This window comes from Zalophus californianus, chromosome 3 (genome assembly GCF_009762305.2).
Source record: "Zalophus californianus isolate mZalCal1 chromosome 3, mZalCal1.pri.v2, whole genome shotgun sequence".
Classification (NCBI taxonomy): domain Eukaryota; kingdom Metazoa; phylum Chordata; class Mammalia; order Carnivora; family Otariidae; genus Zalophus; species Zalophus californianus.
In genome coordinates this window covers 67100973-67127150 of record NC_045597.1, presented here as the reverse complement: position 1 = coordinate 67127150, position 26178 = coordinate 67100973, and the positions used below count along the sequence as shown (strand labels likewise).

The 26178-nt window shown below is 35.5% G+C and overlaps 2 protein-coding genes across 15 annotated transcripts in view; one reads left to right on the top strand and one right to left on the bottom strand.

Moving 5' to 3' along the window:
* The window catches only part of NBEA (neurobeachin), a 680715-nt gene that overhangs the window by 15708 nt on the left and 638829 nt on the right, over positions 1–26178 (top strand). The gene's annotated exons all lie outside the window — the stretch shown is intronic.
* On the bottom strand, positions 19372–19947 carry LOC113919367 (uncharacterized protein KIAA1143). The gene has a single exon (XM_027588300.1). The coding sequence runs from the start codon at positions 19896–19898 to the stop codon at positions 19431–19433; it is 468 nt and encodes a 155-aa protein (XP_027444101.1). The 5' UTR covers positions 19899–19947; the 3' UTR covers positions 19372–19430.

Below are 26178 nucleotides of genomic sequence, written 5' to 3'. Positions count from 1 at the left end.
CCTCTACTATCCTAATCTCTGAAACTCCACAGATAATTTTCAGGAAGACACCATGTAGTTTAATGCACTATTCTCTTGAAGCTATAACATTTTAAAATGTTGTTTTTTACTATATCCAACTAGGAAGGAATGTAAGTGCTGTTGTTGGGAAATGAATGTCTCCAAATGAATCCTTTGATATTAACATTTAAAAACTATTTCTGATATGCTATATTAATTTAGCTACTACTTTACCATATCAATTTTTAAAAACAATGTTATGTATCCAGGATATTTATTTTCAACAAATGAGCATATCTTTTTTTTTTAAATTTAATCTTATTGTTATGTTAGTCACCATATATCATTAGTTTTTGATGTGGTGATCCATGATTCATTGTTTTTGTATAACACCCAGGGCTCCATGCAGTACGTGTCCTCCTTAATATCCATCACCGGGCTAACCTATCCCCCGCCCCCCTCCCCTCTAGAACCCTTTGTTTCTTGGAGTCCATAGTCTCTCACGGTTCATCTCTCCCTCTGATTCCACCCCCCTTCATTCTTCCCTTCCTTCTCCTAGTGTCCTCCATGCTATTCCTGATGTTCCACAAATAAGTGAAACCATATGGTAATTGACTTTCTCTGCATATTTCATTTAGCATCATCTCCTCCAGTCCCATCCATGTTGATGTAAAAGTTGGGTAGTCATCCTTTCTGATGGCTGAGTAATATTCCATTGTATATATGGACCACATCTTCTTTATCCATTCATCGGTTGAAGGGCATCTCGTCTCATTTCACAGTTTGGCTATTGTGGACATTGTTGCTATGAACATTGGGGTGCATATGGCCCTTCTTTTCACTACATCTGTGTCTTTGGGCTAAATACCAAGGAGTGCAATTGCTGGGTCATAGCATAGCTCTATTTTTAATTTTTTTGAGGCACCTCCACACTGTTTGCCAAAGTGGCTGGCTGTACCAACTTGCATTCCCACCAACAGTGTAAGAGGGTTCCCCTTTCTCCACAACCTCTCCAACATTTGTTGTTTCTTGCCCTGTCCATTTTTGCCGTTCTAACTGGTATAAGGTGGTATCTCAGTGTGGTTTTGATTTGAATTTCCCTGATGGCTGATGATGATGAACATTTTTTCATGTGTCTGTTAGCCATCAGTATGTCTTCTTTGGAGAAGTGTCTGTTCATGTCTTCTGCCCATTTTTTGACTTGATTATTTGTTTTTTGGGTGTTGAGTTTGAGAAGTTCTTTATAGAACTTGGATACCAGCCCTTTATCTGTAGTGTCATTTGCAAGTATCTTCTCCCATTCTGTGGGTTGCCTCTTTGTTTTGTTGACTGTTTCCTTTGCTGTGCAGAAGCTTTTTGTCTTGATGAAGTCCCAAAAGTTCAGTTTTGCTTTTGTTTCACTAGTTTTTGGAGGTGTATCTTGAAAGAAGTTGCTGTGGCCGATGTCAAAGAGGTTATTGCCTATATTCTCCTCTAGGATTTTGATGGATTCCTGTCTCACATTGAGGTCTTTCAACATTTTGAGTTTATCTTTGTGTATGGTGTTAGCGAATGGTCGAGTTTCATTCTTCTGCATGTGGCTGTCCAATTTTCCCAGCACCATTTATTGAAGAGACTGTCTTTTTTCCATTGCATGTTTTTTCCTGCTTTGTCGAAGATTATTTGACCATAGAGTTGAGGGTCCATATCTGGACTCTCTATTCTGTTCCATTGGTCTATATGTCTGTTTTTGTGCCAATACCATGCTGTCTTGGTGATCACAGCTTTGTAATAGAGCTTGAAATCGGGCAACGTGATGCCCCCAACATTGTTTTTCCTTTTCAACATTTCCTTGGCGATTGGGGGTCTTTTCTGATTCCATACAAATTTTAGGATTGTTTGTTCCAGCCTGTTGAAAAATGTCATTGGAACTTTGATCGGGATGGCATTGAAGGGATAGATTGCTCTGGGTAGCATAGACATTTTAACAATGTTTATTCTTCTGATCCATGAGCATGGAATGTTTTTCCATCTTTTTGTGTCTTCTTCGGTTTCTTTCATGAGTGTTCTGTAGTTCCTAGAGTATAGATCCTTTACCTCTTTGGTTAGGTTTATTCCGAGGTATCTTATGGTTTTTGGTGCTATTGTAAATGGAGTCGTTTCTCTAATTTCTCTTTCTACAGTTGCATTGTTAGTGTATAAGAAAGCAGCTGATTTCTGTGCATTGATTTTGTATCCCGCCACATTATTGAATTGCTGTATGAGTTCTAGTAATTTGGGGGTGGAGTCTTTGGGTTTTCCACATAAAATATCATGTCATATGCAAAGAGAGAGAGTTTGACTTCTTCTTTGCCATTTTGAATTGAAATAAATTCAGTTGAATTCAATTGAAATGCCAAATTGAAATAAAATTTCTTTTTGTTGTCTGATTGCTGTTGCTAGGACTTCTAGTACTATGTTGAACAATAGTGATGAGAGTGGGCATCCTTGATGTGTTCCTGATCCTAAGGGAAAGGCTCTCAGCTTTTCCCCATTGAGGATGATATTCACTGTGGGTTTTTCATAGATGGATTTTATGAACTTGAGGAATGTTCCCTCTATCCCTATACTCTGAAGAGTTTTAATCAGGAAAGGATGCTGTATTTTGTCAAAAGCTTTTTCTGCATCAATTGAGAGGACCATATGGGCATATCTTGATAAAGAAAATGTATTTTTAATGTTGGTGGTAAATATGGCTTTAGAAGACAGTAAAATTTTTTTTTTCATTTTTGTTTTTCCAAATGTCGTTACTGCTAGGTTTATTTCAAAGCTACCTCAGCTTGTTCGAAGTCTTTTTTTTAATTATTGTGGTAAAATACACGTAGACAATTCACCGGTATAACTGTTTTTAAGTGTACGGTTTAGTAGCACTGGTAGTACATCAACATTGTTGTGCAGCCACCACCACCATCCAGCTCCAGAACTTTTTTCATATTCCTAAATTAGACCTCTGTACCAATTAAATAGTAACTCCCCAGTCCTTTTTCCTCAGGCCCTGGTGACCACCATTATACTTTTATACTTTTTTTTGAAAAAAAAAAGTATACTTTTTTTATACTTTTCTGTCTCTGTGAGTTTGACTATTCTGGGTACTTCATGTAAATGTAATCATATAGTATTTGTCCTTTTGTATGTGGCTTATTTCAGTTGGCATATGTCTTCAAAGAGTAAGAGTTTTTTATTTAAACCAGTCTCCATTGGCAACACAGATAAGATACCCTGGAGACTATATTTGTATGTTACATTTATAAATTCATGGTCTGCATGATCAGTCTCTTTGTTGATGGAACCAAAAGAACATAGTCTCCAATAAGAAAAAGTAATTTCTATATGACTCAGGTTCTTTACTCCTAGTTCTTGAATATTACGTGGAATAGAGATAGTAGTAGTTCTTTAAAAATCTGTCATGTTACCTACCTAGTTACAAGCTTCTAGAGAGCATGCTCATATCTGTTTGAACTCATTTTATATAATATACAGCTTCTGAAGATAACTGCTTAGTTTTAAACCCTTTTTTCCTTTGTTTTTAAGAAATAATATATCTATCTTTTATACCGCTGCAGGATAGGCCTAGCTTATCTTCTTTCTTTCAAAGATTTTATTTATTTGAGAGCGAGAGAGTGAAAGAGCAAGCTTTTGTGTGTGTGGGGGGGGGTTGGGGATGGGGAGGCAAGCAGACTCCATGCTAAGCTCAGAGCCCAGTGCTGGGCTAGATCTTAAGACCCTGAGATCATGACCTGAGCTGAAATCAAGAGTTTGATGCTTAACCGACTTAGCCACACAGGCACCCGTAGGCCTAGCTTCTCTTAAATAACTTACTAAAGGTTTATCAATCATGGCTATATTTATGCCATTTTTAAGTCAAATGAAAACTTTGTCTCATTGTCAATTTGTCTTTTTCTATATTTACTACTTGTTTTAAAGTGCCGCTTCTTTTTGCTTGTTTGTAGCTATACTATCCAGTGTAGAAGCCACTGCATTTTGGGACTGTTGAGCACTTCTTATAATATGGCTAGTAAGGATGTAGATGTGTTTTAAGTTTAAAATACACACCGATTTATAAAGACTTAGTTTGAAAAAAAAGAATGTAAACTATCTCATTATTAATTTTTATGTTCGTTACATGTTGAAATGAAAGTATTTTGGTTATATTGCCTCTTCGGTTATTTTATTATAAATAAGTTTTATGTATGTATATGTTAACTTCACCTGTTTCCTTTTACTTGTTTTAATGTGTCTATTAGATAATTTTTAAAGTATATATGTGGCTCACATTATATTTCTTTTATTTTTTTATCTACAGCTAACTTAATTATTAGGTATACAACTAACTCAGTAATTAGGTTCCGTAGGTCTTGTATTAAAAACTGGGAAGTAAATTATACTTTTCATGACTTTCTAAACTCTCATATAGTTACCCTTTACCTTTGGAGAAAAAAAAGATTCACTCTTAACATTGCTATTAGGGTATGTTCATCAGTAAAAGGGGATGATAGATTCACATTTTTAAGGTGTCATTGAGGGAAGGGATGTGAGAAGAGATTCCTGATGTCTGGTGGTGGGTCTGGTACATAGTAAGCACTCAATGAATATTAATTAGAAATATGTTTAGGTTGAGATTTGAAAAGGTGGTTGATAACAGGATATATGACACCTATGTTTTATTGAGTGAAGTTGTAGTTCAAATACACCTGTGTAAATTTGGGCCCTGTGGAGAGAGAAGGTGAGTTTGGTTTTCAGTGCCTACCCTTTTGAAGGAGCTAGATCTCTGTGGGCATTTGTAGTTCATGACTAAGAGAGAAGGTGGAGGAAGAGATAAAAGGAATGGAAATGAGGGTGTTGGAAGTTATTTTGAATTTTTTCAGTCTCATAAAATCAGAATTATAAAAATTACAACATTTTATCAAAATAGAGTTAATGGATTTCTGAAATGTAGAGGAAAAGTCAAGCTGGCTTGATACAGTGAGTATCAGGATCACCACAAATAAGCCTTTTCCTTTAACTGCCCTGGTATTAGTACTGTTTTGAACTTTTTTTCCTCTGTAAGGAAATCCTGTTCCCTCCCACCACTGAAAGGACGCTGGTTTTTTCTTTCTGCACATCAAATTATAGTTTTTTATTTACCAGCATTCCAGAATTGAAAGAATGTTCCAGAAAAAAATGATAGAAGCTAGGTCAAGTATTATTATATGTAATAATGCAGCAGCTATTTATAAGGTAGCATATTTACTTGTCTTGGTTTTTAAGAGTTGAGATTTAATGATTCATCTTTACCAAAGTGTGACTTTTCACATTGTAGGTTTCTTTGGAGTATCTGTTCCTATGAATAAAATATGCTAAGGTGTGATTTTTTTTTTTTCCTATCTGTTAATCTGTTCACATTCACATGCTTGTTTCATTGCTATTATTGTTGAAGTCCTCCACCTGGCAGACAGCAGGCCCTAACTGGGTGGGATTGTAGGTGCAGTCTTTTAACCTTTGACTATACTAAGTTTAGCTTCAAATGGAAATGTAACCCATTCCCTTGGTCTCATTAGTACCACCCAGGGACTGAGTGAACTAACTGGTCACAGTTCAGCAAGATTGTCTGAATGGTCATGGAATTGTTTTGAACCATTAACATTTTCTCATCTGGGCCTTAGGATCAAAAGCATTCGTTTTTAGGATGATTGACTTATTTTAGGGTTGGGTTGAGTGGCTGTTAAGAAGCATTTTTCTCTGTGAAAATACTCACTTAGATACCTTTATGGGAATTATATTGAGCAAATATATTTTAGTCAGATTTGCTGATTTTTTAAAATTAATTATATTGGGCTTTTTTAAAAATCTAGAAATAATGTTCAACGTGATTAGTGATTGCACTCTGAAGGTAAACTAATGTATTTTAGTTACTGCATGACAAACTGTCATTCAGAATGACAGCTGAACCCAATTAACATTGAAAAATTATGCTGCCAAACTCTGAAATAAATTGAAGATGACCTGCTTAGAAAATATGGGATATAGACATTTACAACATAGATTACAGTTCCAGAGAGAGTGGTTGGGGTTTTGGATCAATATGATAATGTATTTTGTATCTTAGAGTTTTAATTTACTCTCTTTGTATGTAAAAAGAATAAAGATATGTTAATGGGGAGGTAGTTTATGAGAAAATAATTAGGTGTATCACATTTGTGATATATGTTGCTACTTGTTAAAAAGGGACTCTATTAATGTAGTTTATTCCTGAAGAAAAACCAGAGATCTTATAAAAGCTTTGCTTTGTATTGTGATACTCAGATACTAATGTTTAATATATACTGTTACTGAATGATAGCATTCTATAGTTGACTTAATTTATTTTCTAACTGATTTAATTATTCAAGTTAGAGTACTATATTTAATTTGAAGGTTATCTAGTTCTTTTGTTCTTTTGTTTGCCCTTCCTCCCTTCCCTATTTAAATATTGGTCTACTGGGTCTGATTATATATACTAATTTTTAGCCTAGCTTCCATACCTGACTACATACCTATTTTGTTCAAACAAATATTTATTGAATAGCCATCATATATAATGCTAGGCACTGAGGATACAATGACCAAGACAAGTCCCTCCCCTGGAGTTTTTAATACTGTAGAGGCTGATAAATACAGGCAATTAAATGTATAAACTCCTATGATAGAAATAAATTAGGGTATAGTGGGCCACACTGAAGGGAGTGACATACTGATGAAGTCAAGGGAGGGCTTCATACAAGCGGTGATGCTTGAGTTGAGGTTTGAAACATGGTTAGGCCTGTCTAGAGCTGTGTAGTCTTTTGGTAGCCACCAGCCACATGTGGTCAGTGACCACATGAAATGTTCTGAAAGCATAAAACACACACTTGATTTTGAAGACTTGGTATAAAAAATGTAAAAATAATTTAAAAATATTTGTTACATGTTTAAATGATATTTTAGATATATTGGGTTCAGTAAAATGTAACTTAATTTCTCCTGTTTACATTTTCTTCTAATGTGGTTAATAAAATTTAAAATTACATATGTGGCTTATATTTTTATTGGGCAGCCCAGTTTAGAAGGGAACATCTCAAAAATAAATGAACCATTGGAAATATAGAATAAACTAATATGCTAGCATGTTTTCTTTCTTTATATGTATATATGTGTATAAATCTCTGTGTCTATGTATACATATACAGTATATACTTATACAGATACATATCTATAATCTTATATTGTTTGAGCCATTCATATTTTGGGTATTCCTATTATGTGTCTGTAAACCTCCTTCTAACTAATGCATTGACTTAATAGCAACAATTTAAAAACCACATATCACTGGGGAAAAACTTGTTCTCCCTGCTCTGGTAAAAATTGCCTAAATCATTCATGGAAATCAATATGGCAACAAATTAAAATGCATTATATTGTCAGCAAATACTTTGGAAGGCAAATTGTAAACATTGCTTCAGAGTTGAAGAAACAATTACAATAAAATGTAAGAATTTGTTTTGTAGGAGTTGGATGAAAGTAGTTATTTCTAATGCTTGATATTTGCTTAAATTGTTTGCTAGACTGTTTCTTAATGAAATAAATGACTGCTTTTTGTGAATTACTGTTAAAAAATACATGTGAAAATGTACTTTCTGGAAATTCATTTTTGTCCTAATTACCAAAACCAGAAATCGAGAAGTAACCTTACTTTTACCTGGAAAGCAGGATATACAGTTTGTTTACTTGATTTATCAGAATTGGAGTCGCCTGTTGTATTTAGATTGCTAATTTTGGTATTAATTATCAGGAGTACCATATTTTAAACAGGACTCTGAATTGAATATAGAATTCGGGAATATTAGTGAAGATAAGATTTCAAAGATTATCTGGTTTTCAGATATGGAAACCTAGGCACAGGGAAGTACTGACTTAATCTGGGCTACACAGTTTTTTTTTTTTTATATTATGTTATGTTAATCACCATACATTACATCATTGGTTTTTGATGTCGTGTACCATGATTCATTGTTTGCGTATATCATCCAGTGCTCCATGCAGAACGTGTCCTCTTTACTACCCATCACCAGGCTAACCCATCCTCCCACCCCTCTCCCCTCTAGAACCCTCAGTTTGTTTTTCAGAGTCGATCCTCTCTCATGGTTCATCTCGCCCTCTGATTCCCCCCCTTCATTCTTCCCCTCCTGCTATCTTCTTCTTTTTTTTTTTTTAACATATAATGTATTGTTTAAGAGGTACAGATCTATGAGTCAACATTCTTGCACAATTCACAGCGCTCACCATACCACATACCCTCCCTAATGTCTATCACCCAGCCATCCCATCCCTCCCACCCCCCCACCACTCCAGCAACCCTCAGTTTATTTCCTGAGATTAAGAATTCCTCCTATCAGTGAGGTCATATGATACATGTCTTTCTCTGATTGACTTATTTCGCTCAGCATAACACCCTCCGGTTCCATCCATGTCGTTGCAAATGGCAAGATCTCATTCCTTTTGATGGCTGCATAATATTCCATTGTATATATATACCACATCTTCTTTATCCATTCATTTGTCGATGGACATCTTGGCTCTTTCCACAGTTTGGCTGTTGTGGACATTGCTGGTATAAACATCGGGGTGCACGTACCCTTTTGGATCCCTACATTTGTATCTTTGGGGTAAATACCCAGTAGTGTAATAGCTGGGTCATAGGGCAGCTCTATTTTCAACTTTTTGAGGAACCTGCATACTGTTTTCCAGAGTGGCTGCACCAGCTTGCATTCCCACCAACAGTGTAGGAGGGTTCCCCTTTCTCTGCATCGTCATCAACATCTGTCATTTCCTGACTTGTTAATTTTAGCCATTCTGACTGGTGGGAGGTGGTATCTCATTGAGGTTTTGATTTGGATTTCCCTGATGCCGAGTGATGTTGAGCAGTTTTTCATGTGTCTGTTGGCCATTTGGATGTCTTCTTTGGAAAAATGTCTGTTCATGTCTTCTGCCCAATTCTTGATAGGATCATTTGTTCTTTGGGTGTTGAGTTTCTTAAGATCTTTATAGATTTTGGATACTAGCCCGTTATCTGATATGTCATTTGCAAATATCTTCTCTCATTCTGTGGGTTGTCTTTTGGTTTTGTTGACTGTTTCTTTTGCTGTGCGGAAGCTTTTTATCTTGATGAGGTCCCAGTAGTTCATTTTTGCCCTTGCTTCCCTTGCCTTCAGCGATGTTTCTAGGAAGAAGCTTCAGTGCTGAGGTTAAAGGGGTTGCTGTTTTTGGATTTGATGGACTCCTGTCTCACATTTAGGTCTTTCAACCATTTTGAGTCTATTTTTGTGTATGGTGTAAGGAAATGGTCCAGTTTCATTCTTCTGCATGTGGTTGTCCAGTTTTCCCAACACCATTTGTTGAAGAGACTGTCTTTTTTCCATTGGACATTCTTTCCTGCTTTGTCAAAGATGAGTTCACCATAAAGCTGAGGGTCCATTTCTGGGCTTTCTATCTGTTCCACTGATCTATGTGTCTGTTTTTGTGTCAGTACCATACTGTCTTGATGATGACAGCTTTGTAATAGAGCTGAAAGTCCGGAATTGTGATGCTGCCAGCATTGCTTTACTTTTTCAACATTCCTCTAGCTATTCAGGGTCTTTTCTGGTTCCTTACAAATTTTAGGATTATTTGTTCCATTTCTTTGAAAAAAGTGGATGGTATTTTGATGGGGATTGCATTGAATGTGTAGATTGCTCTAGGTAGCATTGACATCTTCACAATATTTTTTCTTCCAATCCATGAGCATGGAACGTTTTTCCATTTCTTTGTGTCTTTCTCAATTTCTTTCATGAGTATTTTATAGTTTTCTGAGTACAGATTCTTTGCCTCTTTGGTTAGATTTATTCCTAGGTATCTTATGATTTTGGGTGTAATTGTAAATGGGATCTACTCCTTAATTTCTCTTTCTTCTTTCTTGTTGTTGGTATATAGGAATGCCACTGATTTCTGTGCATTGATTTTATATCCTGCCACTTTACTGAATTCCTGTCTGAGTTCTAGCAGTTTTGGGGTGGAGTCTTGTTGGTTTTCCACATAAAGTATTATATCATCTGCAAACAGTGAGAGTTTGACTTCTTTGCTGATTTGGATGCCTTTTATTTCTTTTTGTTGTCTGATTATTGTGGCTAGGACTTCTAAAACTATGTTGAATAGCAGTGGTGATAGTGGACATCCCTGCCGTGTTCCTGACCTTAGGGGGAAAGCTCAGTTTTTCCCCATTGAGAATGATATTTGCTGTGGGTTTTTCATAGATGGCTTTTATGATATTGAGGTATGTACCCTCTATCCCTATACTCTGAAGAGTTTTGGTCAAGAAAGGATGCTGTACTTTGTCAAAGGCTTTTTCTGCATCTATTGAGAGGATCATATGGTTCTTGTTCTTTCTTTGATTAATGTATTGTATCACATTGATTGATTTGCGGATGTTAAACTAACCTTGCAGCCCAGGGATAAATCCCATTTGGTCATGGTGAATAATCCCTTTAATGTACTGTTGGATCCTCTTGGCTAGTATTTTGGTGAGAATTTTTGCTTCCCTGTTCATCAGGGATATTGGTCTGTAATTCTCCTTTTGATGGGGTCTTTGTCTGGTTTGGGGATCAAGGTAATGGTGGCCTCATAAAACGAGTTTGGAAGTTTTCCTTCCGTTTCTATTTTTTGGAACAGTTTCAGAAGAATAGGTATTAATTCTTCTTGAAATGTTTGGTAGAATTCCCCTAGGAAGCCATCTGGCCCTGGGCTTTTGTTTGTTGGGAGATTTTTGATGACTGCTTCAATTTCCTTAGTGTTTATAGGTCTGTTCAGGTTTTCTATTTCTTCCTGGTTCAGTTTTGGTAGTTGATACATCTCAGGAATGCTTCCATTTCTTCCAAATTTTCTAATTTGCTGGCATATAGGTGCTCATATATGTTCTTATAATTGTTTGCATTTCTTTGGTATTGGTTGTGATCTCTCCTCTTTCATTCATGATTTGTTTATTTGGGTCATTTCTCTTTTTTTTTTTTTATTTTTTATTTTTTATTGTTATGTTAATCACCATATATTACATCATTAGTTTTTGGTGCAGTGTTCCATGATTCATTGTTCATAACACCCAGTGCTCCATGCAGAACGTGCCCTCCTCAATACCCATCACCAGGCTAACCCATCCCCCTACCACCCTCCCCTCTAGAACCCTCAGTTTGTTTTTCAGAGTCCATCATCTCTCATGGTTCGTCTCCCCCTCTGACATACTCCCCTTTTCTTCCTCTCCTGTTATCTTCTTCTTTTTCTTTTTTCTTAAAATATGTTGCGTTATTTGTTTCAGAAGTACAGATCTGTGATTCAACAGTCTTGCACAATTCACAGCGCTCACCGTAGCACATACCCTCCCCAATGTCTATCACCCAGCCACCCCATCCCTCCCACCCCCAACCACTCCAGTAACACTCAGTTTGTTTCCTGAGATTAAGAATTCCTCATATCAGTGAGGTCATGTGATACATGTCTTTCTCTGATTGACTTATTTCACTCAGCATAACACCCTCCAGTTTCATCCACATCGTTTCAAATGGCAAGATCTCATTCCTTTTGATGGCTGCATAATATTCCATTGTGTATATATACCACATCTTCTTTATCCATTCATCTGTCGATGGGCATTTTGGCTCTTTCCACAGTTTGGCTATTGTGGACATTGCTGCTATAAACATTGGGGTACACGTACCCCTTCGGGTCCCTACATTTGCATCTTTGGGGTAAATACCCAGTAGTGCAATTGCTGGATCGAACGGTAGCTCTAATTTCAACTGTTTGAGGAACCTCCATACTGTTTTCCAGAGTGTTTGCACCAGCTTGCATTCCCACCAGCAGTGTAGAAGGGTTCCCCTTTCTGCACATCCCCGCCAACATACCATCTCTTTTGTTTTTGATAAGTCTGGCCAGGGGTTTATCAGTCTTGTTAATTCTTTCAAAGAACCAGCTCCTAGTTTCGTTGATCTGTTCTACTGTTCTTTTGGTTTCTATATTTCATTGATTTCTGCTCTGATCTTTATTATTTCTCTTCTCCTGCTGGGTTTAGGCTTTATTTGCTGTTCTTTCTCCAGCTCCTTTAGGTCTAGGGTTAGGTTGTATATTTGAGACCTTTGTTGTTTCTCGAGAAAGGCTTGTATTGGTATATACTTTCCTCTCAGGACTGCCTTTGCTGTATTGCACTGATTTTGAACAGTTTGTGTTTTCATTTTCATTTGTTTCCATGAATTTTTTTAATTCTTCTTTAATTTCCTGGTTGACCCTTTCATTCTTTAGTAGGAAGCTCTTTAGCCTCCATTATTTGAGTTCTTTTCGACTTTCCTCTTGTCATTGAGTTCTAGTTTCAAAGCAGTGTGGTCCGAAAATATGCAGGGAATGATCCCAATTTTTTGGTAACAGTTGAGACCTGATTTGTGATCTAGGACGTGATCTATGCTGGAGAATGTTCCATGGGCACTAGAGAAGAATGTGTATTCTGTTGTTTTGGGATGGAATGTTCTGAATATATCTGTGAAGTCCATTTGGTCCCATGTGTCATTTAAAGTCTTTTTTCCTTGCTGATCTTTTGCTTAGATGATCTGTCCATTTCAGCGAGGGGGTTGTTAAAGTCCCCCACTATTCTTGTATTGTTGACAATGTGTTTCTTTGTTTCTGTTATTAATTGGCTTATATAATTGGCTGCTTCCATGTTAGGGGCATAGATATTTACAATTGTTAGATCTTCTTGTTGGATAGACCCTTCAGGTAGGATACAGTGGATAGACCCTTCAGGTAGGATACAGAGGAGATGCTTCCTCATCTCTTATTACAGTCTTTGGTTTAAAATCTAGTTTGTCTGATATAAAGATTGCCACCCCAGCTTTCTTTTGGTGTCCATTAGCATGGTAAATGGTTTTCCACACCCTAACTTTCAATCTGGCGGTGTCTTTGGGTCTAAAAATGAGTCTCTTGCAGACAGCATATCGATGGGCCTTTTTTTTTTATCCAATCTGATAGCCTGTGTCTTTTGTTGGGGATTTAGCCCATTTACATTCAGGGTAACTATTGAAAGATATGAATTTAGTGCCATTGTATTGCCTGTAAGGTGACTGTTACTGCACATTGTCTGTGTTCCTTTCTGGTCTATGTTGCTTTTAGGCTCTCTCTTTGCTTAGAGGACCCCTTTCAATATTTCTTTTGGGCTGGTTTTGTGTTTGCAAGTTCCTTTAGTTTTGTTTGTCCTGGAAGCTTTTTATCTCTCCTCCTATTTTCAGTGACAGCCTAGTTGGATATAGTATTCTTGGCTGCATATTTTTCTCATTTAGTGCTCTGAATATATCATGCCAGTCCTTTTTGGCCTGCCAGGTCTCTGTGGATAGGTCTGTTGCCAGTCTAATGTTTCTATCATTGTAGTTTACAGATCTCTTCTCCGAACTGCTCTCAGGATTTTCTCTTTTTCTTTGAGACTCATAAGTTTTACTATTAGATGTTGTGGTGCTGACCTATTTTTATTGATTTTAAGAGGGGTTCTCTGTGCCTCCTGTATTTTGATGCCTGTTTCCTTCCCGAAATTAGGGAAGTTCTCTGCTGTAATTTGCTCCAATATACCTTCTGCCCCTCTCTCTCTTTCTTTTTCTCTGGGATCCCAGTTATTCTAATGTTTTGTCTTATGGTATCGCTTATCTCTCAAATTCTGCCCTCGTGATCCAGTACTTGTTTATTTCTCTTTTTCTCAGCTTTTTTTTCCATCATTTGGTCTTCTCTATCACAAATTCTCTCTTCTGCCTCATTTATCCTAGCAGAGCCTCCACTTTTGAGTGCACCTCATTAATAGCCTTTTTGATTTCAGCTTGGTTCGATTTTAGTTCTTTTTTTCTCCAGAAAGGATTTCTCTAATAACTTCCATGGTTTTTTCAAGCCCAGCTAGTATCTTTAAAATCATCATTCTGAATTCTAGTTCCGACATTGTATTAATGTCCGCATTGTGTAGGTCCCTGGCAGTCGGAACTGCCTCTTGTTCTTTTTGTTGAGGTGATTTTTTTCGTCTTGTCATTTTGTCCAGAGGAGAATAGATGAATGAGAGAACAAAATGCTAACAGGGTAACAACGTCCCCAGAAAATATACACTGAACAAATCAGAAAAGACTTGAAACCAGGGGAAAAGAAAGGGAAAGAAAGAAAAAAGCAAAAAAAAAAAAAGAAAAAACAAAAAAAACAGACTATGATCAAATATGATCAGGCTGGTGCATAGATCAGTGCCACACACTAGATTTTGGGCGTATTTTGGTCTGTTAGAAGAAAGTGTCTCCCAAAGTTTTCAAGAAAGAAAAACTTACAGATGTACAAAAATAAGGGTTAATACGATGAAGGGATTGAATATGATTGTAAAGATGAAAATTATTAAAGATTTTATGAAAGAAATTGATAAGTTTGAAAAAAGAAAAGAGGATTTTTAAAAAAAAAGGCAGAGAATGTGATCAGGCAGGAGACTAGAACAAAGCCATATACTAGAGATTTAGGGTATATTTTGATCTGTTAGTAGAAACTGAATCTCAAATTTTAAAGACAGAACAACTTATATATATATACCAGAAATAAGGGTAACTACTATGAAGGGATAGAATATGACTCTAAAAATGAAAAATAAAAAAGATTTTTTAAAAAAGGGATTGATAAGATGTTGGTTGAAAAAGGGAACAAGAAAAATAAAAAAAAAGTTAAAAAAAGTTAACTTTGGAAGACTAAAAATCATGGTAAAAAAGCCATGAATTCTATTCTGCTGTGTAAATGCTATTTGAGTCAAATCTGTTTTTTGTATCCTGGTTTTCTGTAAAGAGCTTGGCCTTTGTTGTATGATTAATCTGAATTCAAATCCTTTCTTTGCTTTGTGACCTTGAGCCAAGTATTATATCTCTCTGAGCTTCTGTTTCTCTTTCTCTTTATATTTGTATCTACACGTATATGTATCTACACACATGTATATGAAAATCCATATATATGAAATGAAATAGGTGTTATTTTCCCTCTTATTCCTTTAAAGTGGGAACTTTGTATATGAATTATACATGTGACAGATCGTTATATTATTAACAGTTTCTGCTTCTATACCAAATGTTCATTTAATACATTGCTATTGAAAATGTGGCCCCAAAAACAGGTTTGAATATTTGTGAAATGTTTCTTGGCCTAAGAAGAGACAAGGAGAATATAAATTCCAAAATATAAATCAACTTTGTTTGTAGGCACGTTGTTTATTTCAAATAATTGTTTTTGTTTGTTTGTTTTCCATAGCAAAGCTTTCTTTTGAAAGAAGCTGTATGTTAATTCATGTTCTGATTTAGTCTCTTCATTCATTGGCTGGTACTCTGAGTAGCATGAATGGAGAGTACTTTTGGGTGGTACGTTTTGAATAAGGTTTAGTTTTACTTATGTTATTCTTCCTTTTTCACTTGTTAAAAAGATTTGTTAGTGAAAAGATTATTCATTTTGGACTTGGATCCTAACCTTGGTTTTGTTAATAATTAGTTGGGCAAGTCATTTAAGTGTTCTGGACTTTATTTTCCCTGACTGAAAATAAAGATTGAGTTAGATAATGTTTGTGGTCCTTTCAGGCTTTAGCATGCTAATAATCCATGATCTTTCAGTGTTTGTTTTTTTCTTTTCTTTTAGAATCAGAACATAGGACTGATATTAAAGTAGGAAATAAAATACACTGAGATAGAAACATGCTTTAAGAAGTTTTTTTTTTGAAATCAGTATTTTTATTAAGCTCCTGTCAACTGTATGCCAAGAAGTTGATCCTAAAGATATAATGACAATAAAACTATTTTTTGTTCATAAGTAGTAATATCCTGGAGGAGATAGACAAGTATATAAATATAATAGGTAATGTGTTTGTGATCTGTACCCAAAATGTTAAACACAGGAGGCTGTGAGAGACTAATTTCTCTAGAACAGGAGTAGGCAAACATTTTCTATAAAGATCCAGGCATTTTAGGCTTTGTGGGCCATATTGTGTCTCTTGCAGCTACTCAACTTTGGAGTTGTATAGAAAGGCAGCAGCATCATTAATTCTCTCAACTCAACTAGGTGTCCTGTGATTCAATTCAATTCTGACATTAACAACTGAGAGTTAGTACAAACCATATAAACTAAGGTCTTGGTCCCATAAGTCTCCATTTGAGACCCTAGCTACAAGTGGGGCTTCCTACATTTCTGCCTGGCTGAGTATAGCCCTACCCTCAAGTTCAATAATTTGCTGGAATGACTCACAGATTCAGGAAAGCACCGTACTTACAACTAATTTTATTATAAAAGATATAACTCAGAAACAGCCAAATGGAAGAGATGTATAGGGCAAGGTGTTGGAGGTGGGGAGTGGGTGCACAGAGCTTCCATGCCCTTTCTGGGTACCTTTTCAGCACATCAGTGTGTTTATCAACCTGGAAGCTTCCTGAATCTCACTGTTCAAGAGTTTTTATGGAGTCTTCATTATGTAGGCATGATTGTTTTAATTATTGACTACATAATTGAACTCAGTCTCTAGCCCTGTAGTCACATGCTCAGTCTTTTATGGTCAGCCCCTCTTTTTAAACTATCTAGGGACTGACCACGAGTCACCTTGTTAGCATAACCTTAGGTATAATCAAAAGGGACTAATAATGGATAACAAAAGACACCTATGAAATGCCAAGGGTATTGAAGATATGTTCTAGAAACTGGGGGCAAAGACCAAATACATATTTTTAATTATACTGTAGTCAACCTTAAACAATATGTCCATGAACAGGCATAGCCCTGTTTCAATAAAATCTTGTTTACAATAAAGCAGCAAGCTAGAATTGATCTGGTGGCAGTAGTTTGTAGACCCTTGCTCTAGGAAAATAAGAATGACTTATCCAAGAAGATGACATTTGAATATATCTTCTGTTTCTTCAAATTTTTTTTGTTGATGTTATATTATTTTATAGAATTTTTAAAAAAGATTTTATTTATTTGAGAGAGAGAAAGAAAACACAAGTGGGGGGGGTGGTGGCAGAGGGGGAGGAAGAAAGAATCTGAAGCAGACTCCATACTAAGCATGGAGCCCGATGTGGGTCTTGATCCCACAACCCTGAGCGGAAACCAAGAGTTGGATGCTTAACTGAGCCATCCAAGGCACCCCTAACTCAAAGAATTTAAAAAATGATATGTTACAGCATCAGTGATGTAATTTTAGTGAATATTTCAGTAGTACAGTGGTACAACCCATAGAGAAGTTTTTGTTTGAGGATGCTTGGTGAGTGGACCAAGGAAATTTTTCCACACATGTATCCTGATTACTAATGTGTTTTAGTATCCTTGGAGGAAGACTTCAGTTCTCAGACGTTAATTCCTTTTCCCTCCTATAATTAAGAAGGCTTAAATATTATCTACCAGATAACAACTGGTAGGTGTTACTCTGTTGAGTGACCATGATTTTTATCATACTCCTTGATTAGTGATATTTTGTCTAATCTCTCTCTCTTTTTTTTTAAAGATTTTATTTATTTGTCAGAGAGAGAGAGCACAAGCAGGGGGAGCGGCAGGCAGAGGGAGAAGCAGGCTCTCCCCGCTGAGCAAGGAGCCCGATGTGGGACTTGATCCCGGCACCCTGGGATCACGACCCGAGCTGAAGGCAGGCACTTAACCACTTGAGCTACCCAGGCATCCCATTGTCTAATCCCTTGTCATTAGGATGTTCTTTCCCATCTATCTTATTTTGAGTCCCACTTTTTTGTTTTTTTAATAAAAGAAATTAGAGGCTTGGATTTGAGTTTTATCCCTTTGACTAAGGGAGACTGTGTAAGTTCCACATTATGAGAGCTGTGCAACAAGAGAATAGAAATTTGGCACTTATTGCTGTATAATGGAAATTATGGCATGAACATTTAAAAACTTTTAGTTTTTTGCCTTTTATTTCTTCTTTTTGCCAGAGTATAAATCATATACTTTTCTTGCCTGAAGATTTCACATTGAAAGAATGATCATGCTGATAACAATTTATCAATTTATCTTGTTAATTTTATGTCTTAGTATATCTGAAGTTTCAAATGTGCATAAAGATGAACATTTGGAAGGCCTCTAAGCAAGGAATTTCGGAAATGGGCCATAACTGACTATTTTAACAGAGATGGCACGGGGAGGGTTTGGGTTCACTATTATCCAGGTGTTTGGGTGATAGGACCACAAGGTTAGGGTAGGGAGTGAAGAGAATTGCCCTTAGAAATCATGGTGAAAATGAGGGTAATGGAAAAAAATCTAGTATTTTTGGGATAAAATAAAAGCAAAGTTCAGAAGAACCAACGTGAAGCTCATGTGTTTTTGTCAGTAACCACAGATGATTTACTAGGATCATCCTTAAACAGAAAGGGCAGTTACTTAAGTATGTTTATATATGTGGGCCACAGCAATAGTCTATCAATCAGTAACACATGAATAGCTTATTCACTTGCTCTTTCAACTGAAATATTTTTTTAAAAATTGAATACCTATTAAATATTGTTGGTACTGAGTTAGGCTTATATGGAGATAATAGAATAATAATAATAGTAATTTTTATCTGGTACTTTATGCAGGAGGCTAAGCATAATGATCTTTATAATAACCCTGTGAGGTAAAGTCCTGTTATCTGCAATTTACATACAAGAAAACAAGATTAAGTAATTTATCTTAGGTTGTGCAGGTAGAGTTGGCCTCCTGATGCCCAATCCTTTTAACAGTTTTCTCTTTCCCAGTAGACATAAATTTCATAAGTCTTATAAGAGAAATGCAAAGAATTAATGGAATTTTCTGAGGAGGGGTGGATAATATCTTTGGGGAGTGGAGCCTTCAGGGAAAGCTTCATAAAGGAGAGACATGCAAGATGAAATGAAAATATAAGGTGAGTCTTCGGTATGGAGGGCACTGAATATTAGTTCACAACATGAAGAGTTAATCTGAGTATTCATTGTGGCCTTTTGCGAACGATCCCATGCTGCTTTTTTCTCTAGAGAAAATGTTCGGATTTTTGAGGCTTTGTAGTTGTGGTATTTTACTTTTTTTTTTTTTAAATTTTTGAATTTTACTGATCTGGAAAAATGCTCAGAATATAATGTCATGTGAAAAGCAGGACAGAAAACATATGCAATATAATCTCAATTTTGTTTAAAAAATACCCCACACGTGGGAGTTCCAAAATGTTAATAGTAGTTAATATCTACAGAGTTAGCCTCATGTCAAAGGGGTATTGGTAGATACAATTTTTATCATACTAAATTTTTTCTGAATTTTCTATAATGAACTTGTATTATCTTTAAATAGGAAAGAAAAAGTGTCACTGTAAAAAACATCCCATATACTCATAAGCATGACTAAGTCCAAAATATTTACACTTACTCAGTTTCATCTTCATTGTCAAAAGAAAGGAGGCAACTGTTTTTGATTTGCTTTTGTGAGTTCTTTTTAACTGAGTCCTGCTTATTTATTTCATCTTCATTTGCCTTCCTCTTTTTTGAGCTTGCTGTTAAACCGGAATATTTTTCATCCGAGGAACGTTTGACTGGTTTTCGATACATGATTCTTCCATCAACTATAGCTGGTTCTTCATCTGCTTTGGCAGCCTTTATTTCTGCTTTAATTTTCATGACTTCTTCAACTGACAGGTCTCCCTTTTTTAAAACCACCACTTGGGGCTGTTCATCTTCTTTGTCACTGTGATCACCATCTTCATCTGGGAGCTGAGGCTGGATTCTCTTGGTTTCCACGGTAGGCCCTTCCCTGTAGCCGACCTGTTCCTTGAAGCGAGCCAGGAACGCCGGTTCGGCTGGCCGCACGTACGAAACCTGGTTTCGCTTGCTCATAGCTGCTCCGGGGAAAAACAAGTTACCGGGGCCGCCTGGAGATGGTACATTGGCCTGTGGTATTTTACTTTTGGGGACTTCTTTACTTCTACTCTACTTGTTTGTATGCCTGTCCTTATGTATTTAAGTGTAAATATGAATGGATGTAGATTATACTTGATTGTCTTAAGCAGAATAGGTGCTAATGTTAACCGGTACTTTAAAAGAAATATAATCCATCTTGATAATTGGGAGTCATTTTCCTTTCCAGACCAACGTTCATCAGGTTCAGGATTTCTTGTGCTTGTCATCCTACCACTTAGATTCTACTGTTTACATTTTCCAAAACTTGTTTTATCACATATCTATCCATCCATCAGTCTGTCTTGGTTTTTTGTTTGTTTGTTTGTTTTGATATACATTTCAAATTAGGTTGTAGCCATACATATCTATTAATTCAAATTCAATATATGGTTATGGTCTCCCTATGCCCTCCCCCCGCAAATTACATATGATGAGAACATCAATCTTAAGTATAATATTTAATGAGTTTTGACACATGCTTATACGTGGGTAACCCAAACCCCTATCAAGATAAAGAATGTTATGGTTACCTCAGAAAGTTCCTTCATACCCCCACCAACTAATTTCTACCCCATATCCCCAAAGGCATCCACTTTTGAGTTTTTTCCCCACCACAGATTACTGTCATAGAATTTGTATAAATGGGATCTGACAATATGAATGAACTCTTTTCATTAAAGCTTTTTTCACTTAACATAGTGCTTTTGCATTTGTTCATATTGTTTATCAACAGTTTGTTACTTTTTATTGCTGAGTAGCAGACTATTGTGTAAATATACTGTAGTTTATTCATTCTTGTGTTGTTGGAACTCTGGGCTGTTTCCAGTTTGGGACCATTATGAATAAAGCTTCCTTGAACATTCTTATACAAGTCATTTGGGGATTTGCAGTTTATTTCCGTTGGGTAAATAGTTAAGAATGTAATTGCTGGGTCAGAGAGATGGTGTATATTTGGATTAACAAGAATCTGCTAGAACTTTTTCCGAATGGATGAAACCTTTTGTACTTCCAACACTGTGTGAGAGAGCCTCCTCTTACCAGCATTTCATGTGCTCAGTACTTTCAGTGATTCTCATGGGTGCATAGTATTTCATCGTGGTTTTAATTTGAATTTCTGTGATAGCTAATGATACTTAACACTTTTTCATGGTGATTTACAAATATTTTTTGAAGTACTATTCAAATCTTTTGCCATTTTTAAATTTAAAAATTATTTAGGAATTCTTTATATACTCTGGATACCATTCCTTTGTCAGATATGTTTTTTGAAAAATTTTCTCCATCTTTAAATTTTTTATTTATCTATAGCTGTCTTTTCATGAACAAAGGCTTTTTAACCTTGATTAAATCTAATTCATCAATTTTTATGGTTATTGCTTTTTGTGTCCTTAGGACACAGTCACTACAGACGATGCACATATTCTTTTGTGTTTTCCTCTAGAAGCTTTATAGCTTTAATTCTTTTGTTTAATCTATAATCTATATAAAAATTAATTCTTGTCTGTAGTATGAGTTATGGATTCAGGTTTTGTTTATTTCCCCATATTGATAATCCATTTGTTTCATTGTTATTTGTGGAAGACTTTCCTTACTCTGTTGGATTGCTTTAGCACCTTTGTAGAAAATTGAATGATGTGTAAGTGTGATTCTGTCTTGTTCCAGTGATATGTCAGTCTATGCCAGTACTATGATATTTTAATTACCAGAGCTTTATGATAAATTTTGAAATGGGTAGTTTGTACATACTCTATTTTTCTTTTTCCAAGATAGCTTTGAATTAACTTTTGTTAATTTTTTTCTTTTTCCAAGATGTTTTTGTTGATGTTGTTTCACTTACATAAGCTTTTTAGAATCCATTGTCAGTCTACAAGGAGGCCTGGGGGATTGATTACAGGTAGATTTGCAGGAATGTATAGCTTAATTTGGTGGGTTGGGGAGAGTTGACTTCTTAAAAATACTGAGTGTTCCCGTTCAGAAACATGGTGTATCTCTTATTTACTTGGGTCTTTTAAAAATTTCTCCCAGCAGTGTTTTATAGTTTATAATTTAGAGGCATTACACATTTTTTGTTACATCTATTTGTAAGTGATTTATTGATGTTATATGCTATTATAAATAGAAATATAAAATTTCATTTTCTAATTGTTTGATACTCATATATAAATTGATTTTTGTATATTGATCTTGTAGTCTCTGACTTTGCTAAAATCACATATTTGTTTAAATAGTTTTGTAGGTTATTTAAGATATTCTGTGTAAACAGTCAAGTCTCTACATGTCTTTAGCTATAGACATGATCTTTTTCTGATCATCCTTTTTTTCTTGCCTTATTACAGAAGCTAGGATCTTTAGTACATTGTAGACTATGTGATGAGAGTGGGCATCCTTTACTTTTTCAGGATATTAGGAAGAAAGCATTCATTCATTATTTGATCATTAAGTACATTCACCAATAATATGTTAGCTATAGGTTTTTGTAAAAAGCATTTATCTGGTTGAATAAATTCCTTCTATTCCTATTTTCTAAAGAGTTTTTATTATGAGTCAGTGGATTTTGTTAATTTTTCTGTGTTGATTGATGTGTGCTCATGTGGTTTTTCTTTGTTGTATTAGTATGGTAATAATTATGTTTTTTAAAGCAGCTTTCATAATGTATAATTTACTTACCATAAAATTAATCTATTTTTCACATAAAAGTCAGTGACTTTTAGTATTTTCCATGGTCATCCTCAATATAACCATAATGTACTTTTATAACATTTCTATCGCCCCCCAAAGAAACCTCAAGCACACTTACATCACTCCCTATTCACACCTCCAGCCTCCAGCAATCCCTAATTTATTCTTTCTATTATTGCCTTTTCTGGATATTTCATATAAAGGGAGTCATACAGCATGTCATCTTTTATACTTTTGACTTCTGCCATTTAGCATATGAAGTTCACTCATGTTCCTTTTTATTGCCAAATACTATTCCATTGTGGGAATATACTGCATTCTGATTATCGATTTACCAGTTTATGGACATTTGAATTATTGTTGCCATTTTTTAGCTTTTATTAATACTATTTTGTATATTTGTGTATAAGTCTATGTGGACATATATTTTTGTAGATATGTAGGAATGGAATGCTGGGTCATATGGTAAATGTGTATTTAACTTTTTAAGAAACTACCAAATTGTTTTCCAGAATGATTGTACCATGTTCCATTCCCAGTGGCAATGCTAAATTGACTTTTGAGTGTTGAAACAACTTTGCATTCTTAGGATAACTCTTCTGTATTTTCCATCTTATATATTGCTGGATCTTGCTTGCTTACAATATTTAAGGATTTCTGTGGCTGTGTTCATGAGAGATTTTGGTCTATAATTTTATTTTCTTGTAAAACCTTGTTGGGTTTTACTACCAGAATTATCATAAAATGGGTTGGGGAGTGTTCTTTCCTCCTATACTATGAATGAGTTTCATAGAATTTGCTAGTGAAAATATCTAAGCCTGTACTTTTCTTTACTGGAAGGTTTCTTTGATAATGGACTTAACTTTTTGATAAATATGGGCTATTTGGATTTTCAGTTTTCTTGTGTTTTGCAAAGGAATTATCTGTTTTATCTAATCAAATTTGTTGGCATGCTCTTATTCATGAACACTTCTTTTTTTATTTTTATTTTTTTTTAAAGATTTTATTTATTTATTTGACAGAGAGAGACAGCAAGAGAGGTAACACAAGTAGGGGGAGTGGGAGAGGGAGAGAAGCAGGCTTCCTGCTGAGCATGGAGCCCAATGCGGGGCTCGGTCCCAGGACCCTAGGTTCATGACCTGAGCCGAAGGCAGCTGCTTAACCGACTGAGCCACCCAGGCGCCCCTTCATAAACATTTCTGTATTATGCTTTTAATGTCTGTAGGATTTGTAGTGATAATCCATTCCAGACATTGACAATTTGCATTTTTTTCTCTTCTTTTTTCTTCTCTTATTCATTTGAGTTAGTGGTTTATCAATTTTATAAATCGTTTCAAAGAAACAGATTTGGCTTTGTTAATTTTTTTATTGTTTTGTTTTTTATTTCATTGAATTCTGTGCTGTATTTCCACTCTTCTACTTGTTTTGTTTTTCTTTAAATTCATAAAATGGAACCTTAAGTCAACAAGAGCTTTTTCTTTCCTAACACTATATAATTCTCTTTAAGAATTGCATTAGCTCATCTCACAACATTTGATAGGATTTTGATCAGAGGCATTAGTGTATTGTTTTTTGGAGGCATTTCTAAAGTTTTTACTGTTATTGGTTTTTTTTTAAAGATTTATTTATTTTAGAGAGAGAGCATGTGAGCGGGGGGAGGGGCAGAGAGAGAGAGGGAGAGAAGCAGATTCCCTGCTGAGCATGGATCACTATGGGGGCCTATCCCAGGAGCCTGAGATCATGACCCGAGCTGAAATCAAGAGTCAGACTCTTAACTGACTGAGCCACCCAGGAGCCCCTTTTTACTGATTTCTATAAATATTTTTACTTTTCTATTCTATTTTTCTTTTTTTTTATTGGGACTGCATTTACAATTATATTAGATCTTTGATTTTGTCCTACAGGCCCCTGAGGTTCTATTTGTTTTCTCCCAGTTTTTTCCCTCTCCATTTTCTTCAGATTAGATAAATGGATTTATCTTTAATTTCACTGACTTTTTTTTACCTAATCTGCTGTTTCGCCTATCTTATGAACATTTTACTTTAAATATCATAGCTTTCTGTTCTAGATTTTGTATTTGGCTCTTTGTGGTTTGTACTTCTCTGCTGTGATTTCCAATCTTTTCATTCATTATGAGATTTTTTTTAAACTTCCATGAACACAGTTATAATAGTTGATTTAAAATCTTTATCTGCAAACAATGAATCATGGAACACTACATCAAAAGCTAATGTACTGTGTGGTGACTAATACAATAAAAAAAGAAAAAAGAAAATCTTTATCTGCTAATTCAGGCATCTGGGTCATCTCTGTTGATTTCTATTGATTGTGTTTTATGTCATGAATGGACCACATTTTCTTGGTTATTTGTATGTTGAGTAATTTTGGATTATATCCTGAACACTGTGAATAATGCTGTGTAGAGATTCTGCATTTTGTTATGCTCTTCTGAATTTTGTTGGAAAAATTTTAACATGTCTGTTTACTTGGATATACTCAAACTACAGAACGCAGTGGTTGGCAGCATTGAAATCTCATGAATGTGAGTAGTTCGTGGTCCAGCCAGACTTTTGTCCAGAGTTTGTTTGGGGCTGCTTCTCTCTAGGGCTTTTGTTTTAAGAATTGCTTCTGTCATATTCAAACTGCTGGGATTGTCCTTAACTTCTGGTTCATGATGTAGATTGGGGCTTTCCCTAAATAAAAAGTCATAAGAAACAAGGAATTTTACATAGTACCATTACTTTTTTATATCTGTCAATTCCATTTCTGTTCTTTTACATGTTTGCCTTTGGTTGCTCTTCAGCACCTTCAGAAAGCTGTTTTTAAATAATTTATCCCGAGTTTATAGTTCTGATCTGTGCTGTGTTAAGAACCATGTCACTATTAGCAGATTCTGCCTCTATCCTAAATTAAAAAAAAACAACAAAAATGTTTAATTAATATACCATTAGTTCACTCAACAATTATAGAGTCTCTTATGTGTGCTTGACAACATAGACACCTCCTCTCAGGGTTTTCACGTGTCCATAGAAGAAATAAATATAAACAAGTGTGAGAAAGACAATAATAGAAATAACTGCTTGGAAAGATGGTAGCAGAGAAAGTGATTGATTCTCACTGGGCTAGGCAATATGGACACACTGGCAGAGAGTTTAAGGAATGCATTCTGAAGGAATATTATATCCTACTTGGAGTTTGAAGGATTAATAGGTGTTTTTAGGCAAACAGGGAATGAGGATGGATTTACTATGCTTTTACGTTTCAATATAGGGACAAAAGAGATGATGTAAAATAGAGCTAAGTTCAGCTGGAAACTTTAAAATCATGCTTAACTTCTCTTGCCTTTCCTGCTTCTATTATGCCTGACTTTAGGTTTCCCCCACTTAAATCATTGTGTGACTGCTCTGCTGATTTATAAATTCAAATGTGACCTGGCCAGTTTTCTGTGTTCTACCAATATTTAACATTAGCCCTTTAACTGGGAGGAGTTGAGAGCTAGAACGTTAAAAAAACGTTAGGTTTTACCCTGGTCCTGAAA